Source organism: Grosmannia clavigera (genome assembly GCF_000143105.1).
Source record: "Grosmannia clavigera kw1407 unplaced genomic scaffold GCSC_167, whole genome shotgun sequence".
Taxonomy (NCBI): Eukaryota; Fungi; Ascomycota; class Sordariomycetes; order Ophiostomatales; family Ophiostomataceae; genus Leptographium; species Leptographium clavigerum.
This window is the reverse complement of record NW_014040772.1, coordinates 1,522,202-1,540,496: the sequence shown is the minus strand read 5'-3', so window position 1 is coordinate 1,540,496 and position 18,295 is coordinate 1,522,202. Positions and strand designations below refer to the sequence as shown.

At 55.4% G+C, this 18,295-nt stretch overlaps 5 protein-coding genes across 5 annotated transcripts; 1 reads left to right on the top strand and 4 right to left on the bottom strand.

The window, feature by feature from the left end:
- Positions 1-470: 470 nt before the first annotated feature.
- CMQ_6388 (zinc knuckle transcription factor splicing factor msl5) lies at positions 471-4,161 on the bottom strand (the record flags this gene model as incomplete). Its single annotated transcript, XM_014315453.1, has 13 exons — positions 471-1,109; positions 1,175-1,498; positions 1,562-1,680; positions 1,762-1,866; positions 2,080-2,297; positions 2,366-2,576; positions 2,655-2,903; positions 3,149-3,316; positions 3,371-3,396; positions 3,567-3,603; positions 3,666-3,723; positions 3,779-4,003; positions 4,066-4,161. The coding sequence occupies 13 exons, from the start codon at positions 4,159-4,161 to the stop codon at positions 471-473; spliced, it is 2,475 nt and encodes an 824-aa protein (XP_014170928.1).
- Positions 4,162-4,697: 536 nt separating this feature from the next.
- Positions 4,698-6,017, bottom strand: CMQ_5992 (uncharacterized protein; the record flags this gene model as incomplete). Its single annotated transcript, XM_014315057.1, has 1 exon — positions 4,698-6,017. The coding sequence occupies one exon, from the start codon at positions 6,015-6,017 to the stop codon at positions 4,698-4,700; it is 1,320 nt and encodes a 439-aa protein (XP_014170532.1).
- Positions 6,018-8,325: 2,308 nt separating this feature from the next.
- CMQ_6268 (uncharacterized protein) lies at positions 8,326-10,029 on the bottom strand (the record flags this gene model as incomplete). The annotated part of the gene is made up of 1 exon (XM_014315333.1): positions 8,326-10,029. The coding sequence occupies one exon, from the start codon at positions 10,027-10,029 to the stop codon at positions 8,326-8,328; it is 1,704 nt and encodes a 567-aa protein (XP_014170808.1).
- A 4,592-nt stretch (positions 10,030-14,621) lies between these two features.
- Positions 14,622-15,566, bottom strand: CMQ_6372 (endonuclease exonuclease phosphatase family protein; the record flags this gene model as incomplete). The annotated part of the gene is made up of 1 exon (XM_014315437.1): positions 14,622-15,566. One exon carries the CDS (start codon positions 15,564-15,566, stop codon positions 14,622-14,624), a length of 945 nt encoding a protein of 314 aa, XP_014170912.1.
- Positions 15,567-16,681: 1,115 nt separating this feature from the next.
- Positions 16,682-17,891, top strand: CMQ_6227 (uncharacterized protein; the record flags this gene model as incomplete). The annotated part of the gene is made up of 2 exons (XM_014315292.1): positions 16,682-16,789; positions 17,013-17,891. 2 exons carry the CDS (start codon positions 16,682-16,684, stop codon positions 17,889-17,891), a joined length of 987 nt encoding a protein of 328 aa, XP_014170767.1.
- Between the last annotated feature and the right edge of the window lie 404 nt (positions 17,892-18,295).

The following is an 18,295-nucleotide window of genomic DNA, read 5'->3' as shown; positions in this document are numbered from 1 at the left end:
TAAGCCAAGACATTCACGGAATACGGAACACCGTGTGATGTCTTTCTTTGTTGGTCCAAGCGTGACTATCCATTTGACCCCTCCCTGCAATGAAACAGTATCACACGAGTAACTTCGGCCTCAGGTCAAGAGCAAAACATCTGATTAGAACTACTTGCGACTGGGCCTGAAAGCCCATTGGCTCAAACGCATCTCAAGGTCTCCCTTGAGTTTTGTTTTCCTACAATTAGTGTAACATAGCATTCGGCGAATCGAGGTCTCAGCAGTGTGTACAGCCTCCAAAAAAACATCCGTCTGGAACGGAGGCGGAGGCGGCCAGTCAGAGAAAGGAAAGCCGGAAAACAGAGGCAAGAAAAAAAAGAAAGAAGCAAAGGTCCTGAATGACAAAATGATAATACAGGGTAAGCGTCTTGAGCCTCTTTGTCAGTTGTCCGTTAGCGTTAGTAACCCGGCACTCCCAGTCAGGCCGTCTAAGCCCCAGGAGGAGGCGGTGGAGGAGGTAAATCGCTGGGAGGAGGCGGGGGAGCGTCGCCTGGCGGAGGAGGAGGTGGTGGCTGAGGTCCGCCTGAACCAGAATACTGCTGAATAAGAGCGTTAAGACCATTCGCAACTCCGGCAGAAGGACCCAACCCGGGAGCACCAGGTGGCGGAGGAAGCCCGGCAGGGGCAAGTCCAGGAGGGGGACCCATGCCAGGAGGAGGAGGCGGAGCACCATAGCTGGAGTAGCCAGGATAAGACTGGGCTCCTGGAGCCTGATGCCACGGAGCAAGGCCGGGCGCAGCACCGCCGTTTCCTCCGCCGTTCGCTTCGCCTCCATAGCCTCCAGATCCACCTCCAGATCCGCCGCCGTTGTAGTCGCCGCCGTTGCGGTTGTCGTTGGATCGGTAGCCGCGATCACGGGCCCATGGGGCAGGACCGCCAGATCCGCCAGGCCCTCCGGGACCGCCAGGACCACCCTCGGAGTCGCGGCCGTTGCTTCGTCGCCAAGGAGCCGGTCCACCTGTTGGGCCTCGCTGCCACGGCTTGCCGTCTCCGTTGCCGGCAGACCCAGGGCCGGCTTCGATCCGTGCTGGTGCGCTCGAGCCACCTCCAATCTCTTGCATGAGTTGCTGCAAGCACTCGTTAGTACAGGCCTTTTTGGTGTGTGCACACATGACGTCGGGGGACAACTCACCTCGTACTCGCGGTCGACGACATCTCCGCCACTGCTGGGGCCCAGCCGGCCGGCAGGGCGTACAGGCGGCCCATCGTTGCGCCAGTTCGTCCCTCTGGCACGCTCGGGACAGTCTCGAGCCATATGTCCTGCATTGCCACACACGCGGCATATTATGATGTTTGTAAAATTTTGCTTCTCGGGGCAGTCGTATTTGCGATGGCCAATCTGTCCACAATTCTGGCAGGCTTGGTTTTCGTCATCACGCAGAGTACCGTTCAGCGTTGCTAGTTCGCGCAGCTGCTTACGCTTCAGCTCGTTTTGACCTTCTGGAATGGAGGCGGCCTGTGTGGTCCTGTCAGTCACTTTGCACTTGTTGACGAAGAGGAAAGCAGACTCCTGACTCACCGTTTCAATGACGTTGTGGATGAGCGCCTTGGCCTTCTCCACCTTCTCCTCCGTATCGGCCATGATCAGGCAATGAAGGTCTTCCTCCTGGTTGCTCGAGTGGGCAGCATCCGATCGACCTATCGTATATCCGGTCAGCACGTATTCCGTATGCCTAAAACGCGCCCGGCGTGGGGCTCCGAACCGCGGACGCCAAGTACCTTTGCCTTCCTTGACCGAGCCCTTTCCACGAATGGCGATTTTCGCTCCTGACTCGGACTCCATTTTCTTCAATGTGTTACCTCTAGGGCCAATGAGTAACCCGACTTTAGTAGTAGTAAAGGTTAGTGTTAGTATCCGGTCATTTATATCGTGTAGGCAAAGCAGCGTTAGATTGGGTTAGGTGTCATCTCAGCACAGAAATGGCTTGCATGGAGAACATGCAAGTATTAACGCGCCTAGCATTACCATAGAGAATCGACGCGCACAAAAGGGAGGGGGAGAGGGGGTTAGAAAGGTTAGAGGATTAGCTATCATACTGAAGTTGATTTCCGGGTAGTCGTTCACAGGCACATAGACCTTCTCTTGGGTCTTGGTGGGCCGACGGTAGTCCTGGGGAGGGTGGTAGTTGGGGAAGATCTTGGACGCCTTTTCCACCAGCTTGTGGCGTTCTTCCTCGAGGCGTTTTCTGTATCGGTACTCCCTGGTGTTAATGCGACGACCGTGGTTGTCGTACTGAGGAGGAGGAGACGGCGACCTGGACAGAGGAGAAACACGCGTTAGCAACACTTCAGACAGCCGACGAAGAAAGGGGCAGATGCTCACCGGTCTCCTTCCGCAGGCACAACATCATCGATCTTGAGCTTCTGCGTGATCTCCTCGATACGCAGGTGGACGGTGTAAGCCTCGAGCTGCTCGCTTGTCATGTTCGCCAGGATAGCAGTCGGGAGGCCCATCAAGCCGGCCGCTTTGTTGTCCGATGCCTCGCCCCAACGATTTCGCTTTCTGCGTCGGCGCGTTCCGTCCGCGTCGATGCCTGCAACGCGCAAGTTAGTTTTAGGGCAAAAGCATAAAGGACTTTCGACGATGCAATGGAAACAGGCTGGGAGCTTACGCGGCTCGGGGCTGCGACCGCGCTTCAGATCGTGGTCTTCGCTGGGACGTTCGCTGGCGCGGCTGCTGCCATGGCGGTCGTCCTCGGGCGACGCGTCGGCGCCAAAGCGGCGCATCTTCCCCAAAGGGATATTGTTCGAGCCCGTGATTCCTTGATTCCGCCAAGCCATCTTGAAAGTCGGATGTTGGGTTGGCGAATATGTGGTTGTTTTGCGAGACACGGAGAGGTTGAGGTGGAAGAGAGGACTTTCTGAAAAAGAGGTTGAAGTTCGCCTCTTAAAAATTGTTGTTTGGAGGTCACGTGTTTAACTTCTTACTTAGCACCAGCATTCACAAGTTGCCACGCTTCAAAGTCCTACTTATTTATTGTGCTTAAAGTTTTCATACAGTGTGATTTATCGTCTGGTATTGCCTACGTACGAGTGGAAATGCGTCACTAGAGAGAAGTCGTTCATTTCTTTGCATCTTCGGCCATTCCCTGTTGAACCCACGAACGTCCGGCTGCAGCCTTCTCCTCCAACTCCTTCTCCGAGAGACTTGCCATTTCCAATACAGTGTGGGGACTTGGCACGTGGCGCCCCTTCTCTAGGCCTGGCCGAAGCAGCAGCTTCTGGAGCCAAGCCTTCAGTGAGGGCATATCGTCGAGCTCGATGCCAGCCCAGTCTAGTTGCACTTGTCAGTAAGGAAGCTGATTCGACATGAAAAGGAGTGACATACGATGGCTAGCTACCCAACCCCAACAACTGATGTCGGCAATGGTCAGTCTGTCACCAACAATAAAGCCAGACTTGGATGCTAGAAGATGGGTGTCGAGAACATGATACAAGCGTCGAGTCTCATTTCGGTATCTGTGGGGGAGACGGTCAAAATCGGAGACCAGGCAAAAAACGGGTGCAATTGGAATGGCACTCACCTGTCAATACCATACTGGATCTTCTCAGGGGCATAGCCTATGGAAAAGTTGTCAGCCGCACACCATACTACTTCCACCTCATCCAGACTCGTCACTCACGGGAGAAATGGTTGGCCTGGCCCTGCATGGGTCCTAGACCTCCCATCTGCCAGAAGAGCTGTGTGATCTGTTAGTGTACAGACCCCTCTCTTCAAGCGGAGGGGCAGACCTACCCAGTTGTTCACTTCGTAGTATTCCTTGGAACCTTGGGGGTATGAGACCTTGTGCTCAGTGTCATAGCGATCCACCAGGTACTGGAGGATGGAGCCGCTCTCAAAGAGGCGGATAATCGAGCCATCGGTGAACTTGTCCGTCATAGCAGGGATGCGGCCGTTGGGGTTGATCGCGAGAAACCATGGCTCCTTCTGGACATTCTTGCTTATGTCGACTGCCGTCACCTGATCGTCTTGTGATTAGAATAGGCGATGAGGCCTTCTTTGCCAAGCAGAACACAGCTCACCTTGTATGGCAGACCCAGCTCCTCCAGTAGGATGGACGCCTTGATGCCATTGGGCGTCTGAGCAGTGTACAAGTGGATGTCTGAGCTGGCTGCCATGGTTCTGAGTTGTGAGGCTAGTCTAGTAAGCATTTGTCGCGATTTGGAATGTCTCTGTCGCAATGGCTTTGCTTTCCGGCAGCTGCTTGCTTACTTTTGACTCTTTTATCTGCCGAGCTCGATGTTGGTTCGCTTTATAATACAAGTAGTATTCCTGAACCTCTGTCCAGGCCGGCCTATTGAATAACTAATCTACCCGAATGCCAATGCATGCTTAGAAATCAGAGTGCAACCGGACTTTGTGCCTAGTGACTTTACCACGTCAGAGATATCGAACGCTGTTGCTCTACTGCATCGAATGATGTCATCTTTAGTTGTCAACACAACTAGATTGGTTGTTACATTCATACTACTGGTCATCTGTGCTAGTATTAGAAACATCAGTCCGTCTCGTTCATCGTATAACGCCGCTAATCACACACATTCATCACCGCAAGACAGCTGGACGGTCAGGAGAGAACCCGGCTTTGTCAGACTCTGTCAGACTCTGCTCCATGTCTGACATCCGCGAGCATATCATCCTATTCTTGCAACGCTCAGCGCCGGAACCCATTGCGGCTGCGGCGATCCTTTCGCCGATCGTACTCTGCCTCGTCTTCCTCCACGGCCGACCCGTTGTTCGACAGGCCTGGAATAAAGTGGTGGTAGGCCTTGGTGCCGAGATCGCTCTCTGTCATGTTGTCTTGCCAAGCGCCAGGAACATCGGATGTGATGTCGTCGTCGTGCGGACCCTCCTCGATCCGGCGCAGGTGTGTGACGGCATCTTCTCCGTGCTGCCAGCTGAAGTCACGGCGGCCGGGCGCTGCACGCTCACGCTCACGCTCTCGTTCCCGTTCCCGTTCACGCTCCCGTTCACGCTCCCTTTCACGCTCGCGCTCCCGCTCCAGACGTCTGGCTTCACGGCGGATGCGCTCGTTCTCGCGCACCTCGTTACGGTCGGCCGTACTGTAGACCTTTCGGATGCCACCGCCGCTGCTGGTTGGCGGCACACTGCTCCTCTTCTTCTTCGTCGGCGAGCTGGTCGGCGTCACCTCGCGGTGGCTTATCAGCTCAGACGTGACCGTGCTCTCTGTCCCGACCGTCGAGCTGCCCGGGATCGTGGATCCATCCCAGACAGACGAGTCGCTCTCGCGGTTGATGCCGCCCACGCGTGCCGCCTTTTCGTTCCGGTAGTTCCGCAGTTGCGCCTTCGCTTCGGCCTCGGCGTTCTCGTCAATCAGAACACCCTCCTCGTTGACCTGGCGCCGTGAACGTTCCTTCTTGCTCTTCTTGTCCTTTTTGTCTCGTGCCTTCTCTACCCGCCGACGTTCCCTCTCCTTCTCCTTCTCGCGCTCACGCTGCTCTTGCTTCTTGCGCCGCCTTTCACGGCCGGCAATGTCACTGGCCCCAGCCGTTACGCCCGACAAGTCGGTCGACCCCGAGGATGCGGTGATCACCGTCGTCGTATCGTCCGCATAGTCGGCGGCATCCTTGTAAACGCTCCCTCCACCCAGTTTAGTGCTCTTCGTAGCATTCGACAGGATGGTGCCGTTGGGACCCTTCCGCCGGAGAACAGTTGACTTGTAGTCGTCCCAGTCATCCTCCCGGAAGTGGAATCCTCCGTTCCTAGCCCAGAAGAAAAACCAGATGATTCCGACGCAGATGGCGGCTCCCAGGATACCGAACAGCACAAACATGCCAGTGTTGTTGATGCTGTGTGGACTGATTGTGCCGACGGTTGGGTCGATGGTCGCGTCGCGAGCAGAGAGAACAGTTCTGGCTACAACGGGACCTCTAGCCAAGACGCCATTGGCATGGACATCAGCGGGCCGAACCGCTGGCTTGGAAATGAAATGGTAAACACGAGTAGGCGCCATGCTGGTAAGCTGAAATGTGTCTTGCGTCGGTGTTTTAGAATGTGTGATGTTTGCAAGCTTCGGAATGTGTCCTAACAGTTCTCTGGCGGCGTGCTACGCCAGAGTGGCTCGCAAAATTGTCAGGCCGTAAAGGCCAGGAATGAAAGTGGTGACAGGCTAGGTGCTGTACGTGTCGATCCCAGCAGGAGACCGAGAGTCTAGATAGGGAGGTTCTGGCCGAGAATCTGAGGCCGGTCGATTGCTGATGTTGTCAAGAAAAGGTGCAGTAGAATGGAAGGAGGAGATGCAGACAGTCAATGTACGTCGTATGTTCGGGAAAGGCGGTTGGCGCAGTCATACTTGGTTACCCCGGAAACAGGAAAACTGACGGGGCTGGGACGAAGGACACCCTGTGTCGTATCTTACTGTGGATGCGGCGCTTATGAGAAGCTTAAAAAATGGCGTATCTTGCGAGGTTGACTACTGTATCTTACGGAGCACTCTCCCAAGCAAGAAAGCAGCAAAACTTGCTCTAGTACGGAGTATCTTACATACCTTCATAACAGTCTGCCTCAAATTCATTCATTGGTAATCGGTCTCGCCGCCGATACCATTTATGTGGAGATATGTACTTGTTGCATCGCTATGTACATATGTACGCCGTATCCCAGATGAGTGTGTTATCGCAGTAGATAATCTCATTGGCGGGGGATGTGACGTATGTTTACATATCGGTAACCCAGCAACGGACTTGGACAAACTACGCCACGTTGATATGGAAGCCAAAGTACCGTTTCATATCGTGCTACAGTCTACACCTGTATACTTCGTACGCCGTATGTAAGGTATATCTTACCAACCTTGAGCAAGTATCGCCATAGGCACAATAACGGAGCATCAAAGCTAGTGACAAGGCCGCTTTCTCGTTACGATAAAACCCGCAACACCGTACGTGATCTTTCTTCGTGTGTGATCATTTACACGAGTGCCTCATATTATCTGTCTTATTTTCCCCCTCTTCTTTGCCGCCACCAGACCTCCGCCTTTTCGCTACGTTTCATCGCCGTATCAACCATGGGATTGCCTTAAAGGGCTAGGCGGCAAGCTAAGCATTCAATGGCATCACCTTGTACTGAGTGCAATAGTTGTTCCTTCGGACGTGACCTGGGCAAAGTTAAACACTGGTGCGGGAATTAGCACCAGGCGCATGACAAGCCCCTATTCGTACTCCGTATACAAATGAGATCAGCGTCTGTTGAAGGGATAGGAGGTGTTTTCTGACAGGTAAACGCCCACCCCAGGCGTGGTACTAGTATGCATCTTAAATACGAGTACGGCTTGCTAGTCTTCATTGTTAGCTATAGCTGTCGATGTGAGACAACATGGAGAAGTAGTCACGTTGGCACTGAAAATAGATAAATCAACTTCAAAATACACTCTCTTCTCCATAGTACATGGGGCTGATATCAGAGCGATGATAACCCGAGGTGCTAGGTACCGGACAAAGCAAATATTCAGAAGCCAGCGAAGGCCAGCGCCGGTTGACAAAAAGTACAGACAATAAGTAACATGCATACATCACATAGACCCATTTCAGAAACACAATATGGGTAGTTAGAAAACAAAACGCATAGAAGGGTCCAGTATTTTCCGAAGGGTATCCTAAACAACAGAGCGTGAAGGGGAGACCACGAAATATTTTTGACAAGTCGCAATGGTGGGTTGTGCTGTTGGCGAGACAGAAGAGTGCCTCTTCAACATCGCTAGCCATTGAGGTCACGGCGCCTTTCGGCGTTCAGCGTGTCGCCATGTATAAACCTTGATATAAAATATAACGAGATGGCGAACAATAAAACCACAACGCAAACCAGTTGCTTTTCGCTTCCCTGCTCTATATTCACACCGGAAGTATTGAAGTATATCCAAACTTTTCCAATGTAACATCAACACAACGAGAACACAAAAGGACAGTAATAGTTCTTGATGAAAAAAAAGGGAGGTCGGATGAGATGATGTATCATGACATCTACACCGCCAGATCCGCTAAGAAGCAAATCATTGCTCGTTCATGCGCTCGCTTGGTAGACCAGAAAGAAATGCACGTGGCAAGATTTCAGAAGAATGAGAGATAGACAAAAGCAGAGGTTGATAAGGGTAGGTAGAGAGACAGGTATAGAGAGAACGTAAGACATCATTCCCCAAGGATTCAAGCACGATCCAGATAACCAGAGCAGTTCGTTTCGCATTAATTGTCATCATCATCAACGTTTCGGTCGCTCGCCCTGCGTCGTCACGCTGCCCAGCTGTCCAGATCATAGTTGCCGAAGAATTAATGGTTGTATGGCAGTCGAGCGTAATCAAGCCCGTTACCGTAGGAATACTCGTACGGTGCTATCGCATGCTGGGCGTACGAAGCGGCCTGCGAGGCAGCACGATTGCGCAGAGCGGGCCGGTCAAACCTACTTCGGTGGTCATCTGCCTCGATGTAGTTGTTCCTCTCGCTGCGTCTGCCTGTGATGCCACTCGGCGTGATATCCACCTCTGCACCCATCTCGCACTGCACTTCGGTCTCTCCCATCCTGATAAAGGCTGGGCCTCTGACCTTCATGGTGCGGTCGTCTTCGGCAGCGCTCGATCGTGTAGTCCTCGTCGTCGCCGACGGATTGCGCCAGTCGCTTTCATCTCGGCTGCCAGAGCTGCGCGTCGACCGGCTGCGAGGCCCACCGACCCTGTTCGCCTCATCTAGTGTCGCGGCCGTGAGCCGCACACCGCCACTGACTTCTTCCTGGTACGAGCTGGCTTGGCGAATCTTATCATCGAGACCAGCTCCCGAAACAGATCGTACCGAATAGAGAGAATCGCGGCGGCCGCCGGTAGAGCGCGGAGCCTCTGCGCCATAGGCCCTCGAATCGTAACCAACAGTCGTAGGACCAACGCTGGGCCGTCGCCTGCGCGGCACATAGTTTGTGGAAGGAAGGTCGTAGTAGGAAGATGCCGAGTCTTGAAACACACTTTCATCGTCGTATGGTTCGTCTGCGTATTGGTGATACTCAGTGATCTGCTGGGACCTTGGCGGCGCATGGAGAGGCGGCGCAAACGGAGAATCCTGAGGAGGCAGCCGTGCCGAATTAGGACGTGCAGCAGAAAGAGATAGGCGGCGCATGTCGGGAAGCTGTTGTCTCTCTTCGGGATAGTATCCATCAGGAGGGGTGTATTCAGCTGAGTGCGGCGGACGGTGTCCAAAAGAAGTCTGAGGTCGAGGCAGATCGAATCGCTGCTGAAGACTCTGTGGTCTGGAGATAGATTCAGGATACTGGCCAGTGGCAGACGGTAGCGACATGGGTGGCGGCGGTCCCATCGGAGCGTACCGAGAGGGGGGGGGGCGGTGCCAGGGTAGTGGGGCCTGGGAGGGCGGCTTTAGTGGTGGGCCGGCTCCGTAGGACGGTTGTATGGGAGGCGGCGGCTGCTGAAACTGCGGCGGCGGCTGAAACTGCGGCGTTTGAAACTGCGGCGGCGGCTGATACTGCGGCGGTGACGGTCCCATTTGGTGGTATCTCGAGTTGGAGACAGGCGGGCGTGTAAATCCAGGGTAGCTTGGCCTTGGGGCAGCAGTTTTTGAGCGAGGGCGGGAGGATGTCGACGTGATGGAGTCGGGATCAATACCGTAGTATTCGGCCTCGTCTCTGGAGCGTCTGTGGTGGTGTCCGGTCTCCATGTCGGGTGCAGTCCTCGAGTGCCTCGTGGAAGGCCGCGATGCCAGAGTGACAGCCTTCTTTACTGGTGGAATAGACCGATCGCGCTCTCGCGAGGGCTTTGACCTCGAGCCACGTCGGGCATGGGCAGTCGAGTCCGAGTCGTTGTGGCCGTGGACTGGGCCAGGCGACTCGCCTCGGCGTGATTTTCCTGTGTTCATTCTTTCCTTGTTGGAGCTGGGAGCAGCAGACGCAGCGTATGTGACACCAATAACTTTTCCGGAGTCGTCCTCCTCTTCCATATAAGCTACTCTTGACGATTGAGTGTTCCTCCTAGACATGGCGGTGAGCAGCCTGAGGAGGGGGTGGCGGTGACGGCAAAGCCGTTGTCAAAAGGTGGGGATTTTGCCTGTTTCCCGATATGCAGACGTGTGGGAACAGGCTGTGTTAGGAATGTGGCAGCGTGAGGTTGCTGATGCCGGATCGCAGAGGAGGTGAAAAAATGGCGGGTGAAGAACAGCGCTATCAAGGGCGACAGGCGGTGCCGGAGGGAAAGGTGAAAGTCGAATGGCGAACGCTGAGCGTAAATGATTGACAAACTAGCAGCCGTCTGACGTTTTTCCACAGATGCTTGTTCGTCGAAGCGACGAGTGTGGATGTGATCCGACGTCCCAAGAGGGCGCCAGGAAGGGTAGAAATATATGCGTTGCGTCGTATAGGCCGTAGAAGCCCAACCTGCGCAAGCAGAGGAGAAGGGTTGTAGGCAAACCGGCTGGAGCGGATTGCAGATATTCAAATCTGAAAATGAAAGGGAGGGGAAAACGAAATATGGGGGAACGAGCGAAAAGTATGGGCTCCGGGATATTTAATAAGAACAAAAGGCAGAAGGGGAGGAGCAGCACCAGTGACGAGGTTGTTACTTTTGGGTTCTTCTTTTTAATTTCTTTTTTTCCCCAGTCTGAATGACCTCCACTGGATTAGTCTTGAGTGTGTGCAGGAAGGAGGGGGGGTGTGGTGGAACGAGGGCCACGCCAGACAAGGAGGACTGAACTGAGACAAACGGCAGACGGAGAGGAGGCCCGCCACTGAGGTTGAGCAAGAAATAAACGTTTGAGGTGGGGATGGGGGTGGGGTGTCTGTCGAACGAACGACATACGACGTAAAGCGAGGATGGGAAGCAAAGAAAGAGCGCAATGGCAGGGGACAAGGAAGACGTGGGCAAGAAGTGAGGCGTGAGACAGTGGAACCAGGTTGAGCAGGCGCGACAGAGGAGGGGTGTGGGTTGAAAGCTAGCTAGCAGTGCTGGACTGTTTGCTCTGGCCGTCAGATAGCTGCCAAGTTGCAGGCCGTTGCTTATCGATAGCGATAGTGGCAAACGAAGTACAGGGCACTTGGCAATGGAATGCCCGCTGGAGTACGGAGTATGGGGAAATGTGCCCGCGTGATTGAAGACGGTGGTGCTAAGATCCAGCAGAACGTGGTCTGACCGGGCGTTTTTTCTTCTTCTAGCCAGCCAACGTTGCCGAATAGCTGACGGGTGTTGGCCTGTGTTGTACATCCAGCTGGGCGTAGTTTCCACGGCAGCCGGGACAGTCGCACACGGAATTGAGCGGAATAGGTCCCAAGAGGGCTGCAAGTTGGGCAAGGGCTGACTTTGGGAGTAAGAATTGACCGATGCAGTCAAAGCCCAACGCGGCTTGGCTAACTAGGCCTGCGAGATCGTTTGGCTGTCAATGTTCGGGGCGAGTGAGCGGAGAAGACGAAGACAAGACAACCCGAACGGAAGGGGGTGTGGGCTCGTGAGATAGCAAGAAAACGGAACGCCTGCAGGGTTGATCACAGAGACGGAGCCGGCGTCCGCGTTGGCTGCTGCCAAATATGCGAGCGCATATAACGTGCTCGACGGACGAGAGGCGATCGCAAAGGCCTTGGGAAAAACAAGATGGGCACGCTCTATCCACTCACCACCGTTGTTCCACCGTTTGCCAGACCCTCTTCGTGCCCAACTGTCGGCGAGTGGGTCAAGCTGGGCCAGACAATATTCGTAAGTCTTGGGCGTGTATTGTTGGTCTGAAGCAGAGCACCAGACACGAAAGATGTCGGGAAAAGAAAGAAGGAAAAAACAGACAGAGAAACAGAGATTATGCTGGAAGGTTCGAGAGCTGTGAGAGTTAGAAAGGTTTCCTTGGATCGAGGACGGCGCAAAAGGCAAAGGCCTGGGGGCTCGATAATGGCGGCGTCGTGTTCTTATGTATCCTACCCGGTGTCGGCTTGCGTCCCTTATTTTCTCTTTAAAATGACCAAATATGCCATGGTTTCTCGGTTGTCTGGTTTCCAGGCAGCAGTGGCGGCGAGTTTACCTAGAGGGCTGCCCCGATAGAAGCTGCGACCATGCGGGCAGCTCCTCCCCTCATGCACAGCACGAGACGTCTCTCATTGGCGACTGTGGCCGCTGGGATGCAGCTAAGACGCATATTGAAGCAAAGCCGCACCATCCTGTTTTCGCCAACTCTTGTAGGACGGCCAGGCTCTACGGGACAACGGTACTATGTATTCGTTACAACGGCAACCATCAGTGTGGCTAGCAAGCCCGCCAGCCGGACCCGATGTAGATGCTAACAAGAGAGACATGGTCACTAGGCACCACCACGGGAGGCAGAGAGAAATAATGCGACCGCCCATTTCCGGCTGAGTTGCAAGATATCTCTCGACGTCTCAGCTGCAGAGTTGTTCACATGTCGGTAGTCAGAATCGCACGACACTACGGGGCGCTGGGACCGCGTTTTGCCTGCATCGCAGTTTGAAAGGTATGCGAAGCGGAGCAGGGAGAAAAAATACGAAAAAAAAAAAGCAGGCTCACGCCGCTGCCTGGGGAAACATCTACTAATGGTCCTCCTATCTCGGCTCTCCAGCTGCCACTCGACTACATTATCTCTCGTTTCATCTCCACTTTCTTCCGGTTTCGACTGGGCTGTGCTCTTCGCATTGCTGCCTTCTTGTTGGCCGGAGCCCGATATCTGAGGCGTTGCTATACCCCCCCCTCAACGACGGCGATGAGGAGCCGATGTCACGCTAAACAAACAGTTTGATGACAAGAGATTAGGACAGAGGCTGAATGATAGAGGACAACTACGGCAGGCGCGCCGCTGTGGCATTGTGGGAGATTCCGGCCATTTTTTTCGACAGGCAAAAGTGCTCAGGCGGACCATATCATGAACGCAAGCCAGCAGGAGCCGATGTTTGACGAAAACGAATCAAGCTCTCCCATGAGTTGCGATGGCGCTCATATGCTCGTAGAAAGCAGGTGGGTGTGTGCGCGCTCGTATTGTGACACACTGATGGAGGGAGACGACACCATCATATAAGGTGGGTGGGACGGGTGGACGCAGGTCTGCGGAGCGATGAAATATTGCGACATGCATGACTGAGAAAGACAGTGGTGACAAGGACACAAGAACAGCATGAAATTCGCCGCTTGTCTAGCTGCAGCTTAGTAAGTATTATGCGGCCTCTCTGGTTAGGATGGTTGGACACAAATGTAACACCAGGGTGAAATGGGCACTTGTTGCTGCTCGTGGTGAATTTAGCTGGCGCTAACGGGGGTAAAAGCTGCGGGTGAAATTACGCTGGGGCTACGTAGTAGAGCACAGAGGACGACGGACCGTATTCGCACATTCACAGGACGGCGTCAGTGTTGCGGAAGCGCAGTGGGAAAGCACGGAGCGGACAGGAGAAGAAAGAAGGAAAGCAGAAGAGACACGGCAGAGAGCTAGTAAGTGACTCACTAACGCATGCGGGTCCGGTCTATCCGTGGACATATCAGGCAGGTCCGAATCAGGGCGTAGAGGAAGATGTGCTGGAAGAATTTACAGAGACGTCATGCAAGGCTGGGACAATGTAAGATAGCACATCGTAGCAGCACGGCCGCCATTTCGCCACACCAGGCAAAGACATGCTGTCTAGTCCACGGACCCCATATGGCTTGTCGCCCATCGATCATCGGGCCCCAGCCTGATCCGTTCTCCATCTGCCCGCCCCATCTGCCCCATCTGGTCCATCTTGACCCATCTTGACCCATATTGGCCCATCTCGTCATCTTGGAGCCAGAGCATCCACTGAGCGCACGAGCCACGATGGTGGCTACTATATATGATGGAAGAGACTGGAGAGCCGCAGACGGAGCACACTAGTATGTATACATGGTAGCATCAGAGCACGGCAGCCTCTCATTGCTACGTCGTACGTATCGTTGTCCTCGTTGTACATGAGTCTGTAGACAGCAGCATGCAGCAGCGCTAGTTGGACTCACCGCCTTTTCCCCCATCTCCACGGCTATTCATCTGCACAGAAGGAAGACAAAGAGGCGGCCGTGTCGGGTGGATGCAAGTCGGAAGTCGGAATAGCGGCATGCCCAAGCCACCCAAAGTCACCATACTATGTACACAACGCGTCCACTTCCTTTTCCCAGAGACGTGCTCAGTCTGCCTACGCCCCTCGGGTGCGCAGCTGTCCGTCTGCTGCGTGCTGTGGCCAGCATGGTTAGCTTGCAACGGCCAAACCGGTTTGCCTCGTCACCCCAGCGCTTTTCCCCCGCCATTCTTCCTTGTTTGGAAAGAGTATTGTCCCCCCTCCCTCTCCTCGCATCGTGCCATGTAAGACTGGTGGTCATCTGTACCAAGACACCGAAGAGATCTCCCATCGAGACCTCCATTCTGGGCTTAGGGCCTGGCCAAGGTAAGCAGAATCTAAATGCAGGGCAACGACCGTCTGCAGTTCGCCTTGTCCTCGTAGTTTCCTGGGTCTCGATGAGACTGCGATAGGGTGCTGCCGGGCGCAGTGATTGCCCGGAATGGACGACACATGTCTTCATGGACAGGGATTTGAGGCGAGCTTTGCCAAGCATCGACGAGGCTCTTTTGCACGAGTAGCCCGACTAGGGTCTGCTGCTGGCAGTGCTGCTGACAGGGATCTCGATGTCGGCGACGACGGCCCTGTGGTCAGACAGGAAGACGCCGTCATCGAAGCGGTTGGCCAGCACGGAAAATGTTGGGAAGCGGATGTGGCCGGGCTTCTGGACGAACAGAAAGTCGATGCGCTTGGGCGTCTGGTCGGGCTCGTCAAAGGACGTATACGTAAACTCGTCGTTTCCATACCGCCGGCTAGGCGGGACGAGGCCGGCGATGTCGACCATGCCACCGGGTACGGCCGTCATCGTCTTGTAGGCGCCGTCGTCGGGCGTGCTGTTGAAGTCACCACCGAGAAAGACGGGCCGGGAGAGGAACGAGAACGAGGACGAGTCACTGCCGGCTGGCCGACCCCAGGCATGCGCAATCCGGAGGATCAGCCGGGCGCTCTCCTGGCGGGCACGCACGCCTAGGTGGTCAAAGTGCGTGCTCATGACCACGACCGGCTGCGCGGTGGCACGGTGGCGGAACAGGCCGACGGTGACAACGCGCTCCAGCGCCGCATCCCAGCCGCATGACGGCCGCTCCGGCGTCTCGCTCAGCCAGTACATCCGGCTCTGCTCGCAAGACCACAGCCGCGGCCGGTAGAAGATGGGCGAATACTCGCCGGCTGTCTTGCCGTCCTGGCGGCCCTGCCCAATGTAGGTCCATTCGTCGTCGTCGCTGTCGTTGAGCTGTCCCTGGATGTCCAGCATCTGCTCGTGCAGGACCTCTTGCAGACACAGAAAGGCGCCGTCTTGGCCCGTGGCCACAAAGCGCAGCTGCGAGCACACCTTGGGACAGCGCACCCGCCACGGCTGCTCGCCCTCCAAGGGACGCTGCGTGGCGTAGCGCACATTCAAGGTGACCAGGCGCAGCGGCAGGGCCGATGTTTCGGTCTTGACTCCGGCTCCGTCGTGACAAGGGACAATCATCGCTGTTTGTCAGAGAGGTGTCTGGTATTGGGAATACGTGATGAGTCAAGCGAAAAGGCGATGTGCGCGAGCTTGACGATCAGCCAAAATATTGCTTTGGTAGGTCGTTGGGTCTCCACACCGTGAAGTGGCGCCTAGGCCGCTGCCCAGCCTGCGCTAATATAGCGCCTGGGAGTGTCCGGAGCGCTGATACGGGCCAACAGGTGACCTGTGAGCAGGCTACGGCACCTGTATTTGAGTATCGTGTCGTACTCTGAGCATCGCAATCGCGAGCCTGTTCGGCCGAGTTGGTGGCCTTCTTGGTCTGTTTTTGTTTCTGCCGGCCAGGCCGTCTTGGCAAGGCTGCCCTGGACGCCGTGTCCAGTGCGTGTTCTTCAGGCTCTCCCACCACTACCAAACTCGCTCTGCAGGAACGGAAGGTAATCATCGCAGCAGCGCCTGGGCATTCGTCCGGGATGTTCACCGAAAAGGACCCAGGCCGTCTGCGCCACGGTGATTGCACACATATGCAAGGCACCAGATAAGACAGGGGGGTGGCTCGATGCGAGCACGCGGCTCAGGCGGCTCGCCCATTGACTCTCACGTGCATGTGCCAGGCGTGTCTTTCTGCCCTCTTTCTGCATCACGTCGTCATCCCATCATGGCCGTCCTGCCCGCTGCGCACAGATGGGATGGTCCGGCACAATACGAAGGCCGCATCAGCGATAGCAACACAGCCAGAAAGGTCAGCAGCACAGCCAGTCTCGTACTCGTACTTGTAGACACACTGTCAGATGCACCCCTCGTCGACTGCCTGTCGGGAAGGAAGGGTGGGGCGGTGGCTGCCATGGTTTCTGTCTCAGCCAAGCAGGACTCGCCGTATCTGTCTCCCATATCTCCCACATCGTCCCGCCTTGACGTGCTTCACTTCCGCCCATGTCTCACCACTGCTCCGTACTCGTACTGCCTGTCCGGCTGCTCACTCGCGACACTCGTACTAATATGTAGAGGCAAACTCTTGGTGGGGGCATCACGATAAGTAGAAGTGAGGTACATACGTGATGAATCACATTTGCGTCCCAATCATCTCGCTCCTGTGGCCTCTCTCCCCTCGTCCCCTCTCTTCGTCCCCCTCCATGTCTCCGTCTATCTCGCTCGGCGCCGTGCGGAAGCTCACGCCCATGCTCACGCCCACACTCCTCGCCACGCCTCTTTTTGGCCAGGCTGCCAGCCTACCAGGTAGCGTGAGTTGGCTGGAGCTGGTATGCCTCCATGTGATTCCGTGAGGGTGGGCACCGGGCCACCCATCGACTCTTCAAACCAGGCTATCGTATCTGCTGCCATCCGTGGCCGGTCTATTTCTTCTCCCCCGCTACGCTGCTCATATATGATACGATCGTTTCCCCTCTGCTCTTCCTATTTTTGTTTCCCCGTTTCAGACTCTTTCCATCGTCTGCTCCCCTTCAGCTCAGCATGCCAGTGCCTCCATCGCAGACCTGGCGGGGATCTTGGCCCCCTTCCGAGGTGCGGCTCCGGCCTGTCCTCAGCACCGACGGCTCAGCAGCCGTGGACAAAGACAGTCCTCTCTCCTACTTTCTCTCCCCCCCCATGATGGTCGAGGAGGATGACGAGACGACCTACTTCACGGACGACTACGACGGCGACGAGAGCGACGACTTTACCGAGTTTGAGCTGGATGCGGGCATTGAGGATGTCACCCACCCGCTGCCCATTGTCCGCTCTGTCAGTCCGTCGTCGCTGGCTGATCTCAACCTGCCACGGCCGCGGCCGCCTACGCCTCCGCGCTCTTACTTTGCCGGTGCTGCTGCGGCGGACGATGACGACGACGCCGAGCCGGTCTTCAACTTCCAGCTCGATGCACGTGACGAGATGACAGCGCCGGCTCCGGCCATCCTTGACGCAGATGCTGACGACAGCGACAGCTGGACCCCGTCTACGCGCCTTCTGTTCCCTGTCCTGCGGCCGGCCACTGCCAAAGCTTCGCGCCACCTGCCAGCCCTGGTGGGATCTCCTCCCACATCGGCCCGGGGTCGGTCGGCGAGCCGTCACGACCTTCCAGCCAGCAGCGTCGCCGACTGGAAAGGCATTCCCATCGCAGGGCGCCGACCTCCCTTGCCTCCTCGGTCAGCCCGTTCGCCTCGGTCTCCTCGGTCCTGGCGCGTGCCCAGCCCGGACGTCTTCTCGATCGAGGAGGAGACGGAACAGCAGCTTGTCGACAGTGGACTGCTCGACTTTGCCCATCGGCCCGTCGGTTCCGTTGGATCGACGGCTTTGAAGCCAAAGAAACATGTCCGCTTTGTGCTGCCCGACGAAGAGGTGGTCTGAACCCGTCTGACGCCGTCTTGTGGAGGCTTCCTCCTTTCCTCCCCTTTCTTTTGCATATTCAACCGGTGTCGGCGGCCTCCTCTGTGTTTTTTTTTTTCTTTTTCTTCCTCTTTTTTCTTCCTCTTTTCCTTTTCTTTTCTGCTTCTCGCTCCGAATATCTCCTTGTTTCAGTTCTTCCCGTTCTCTGTTTGCAAGCACATAATTCTCGACCCAGACCAATCTTCAAGTTTAGAGCACATATGTGCACCAGGTTCACACTGGCGTCCACAGTCTGCATTTTGGAGGTTGCATCTTGTTGCGCACAGCATTTACGTCCAATACAGACCTCGTTACCATATTCATGACCTGGAGACGTGTATGCAATATCCGTACGGAGACTCGTAATGCAAGGCCAGCTGAACTGT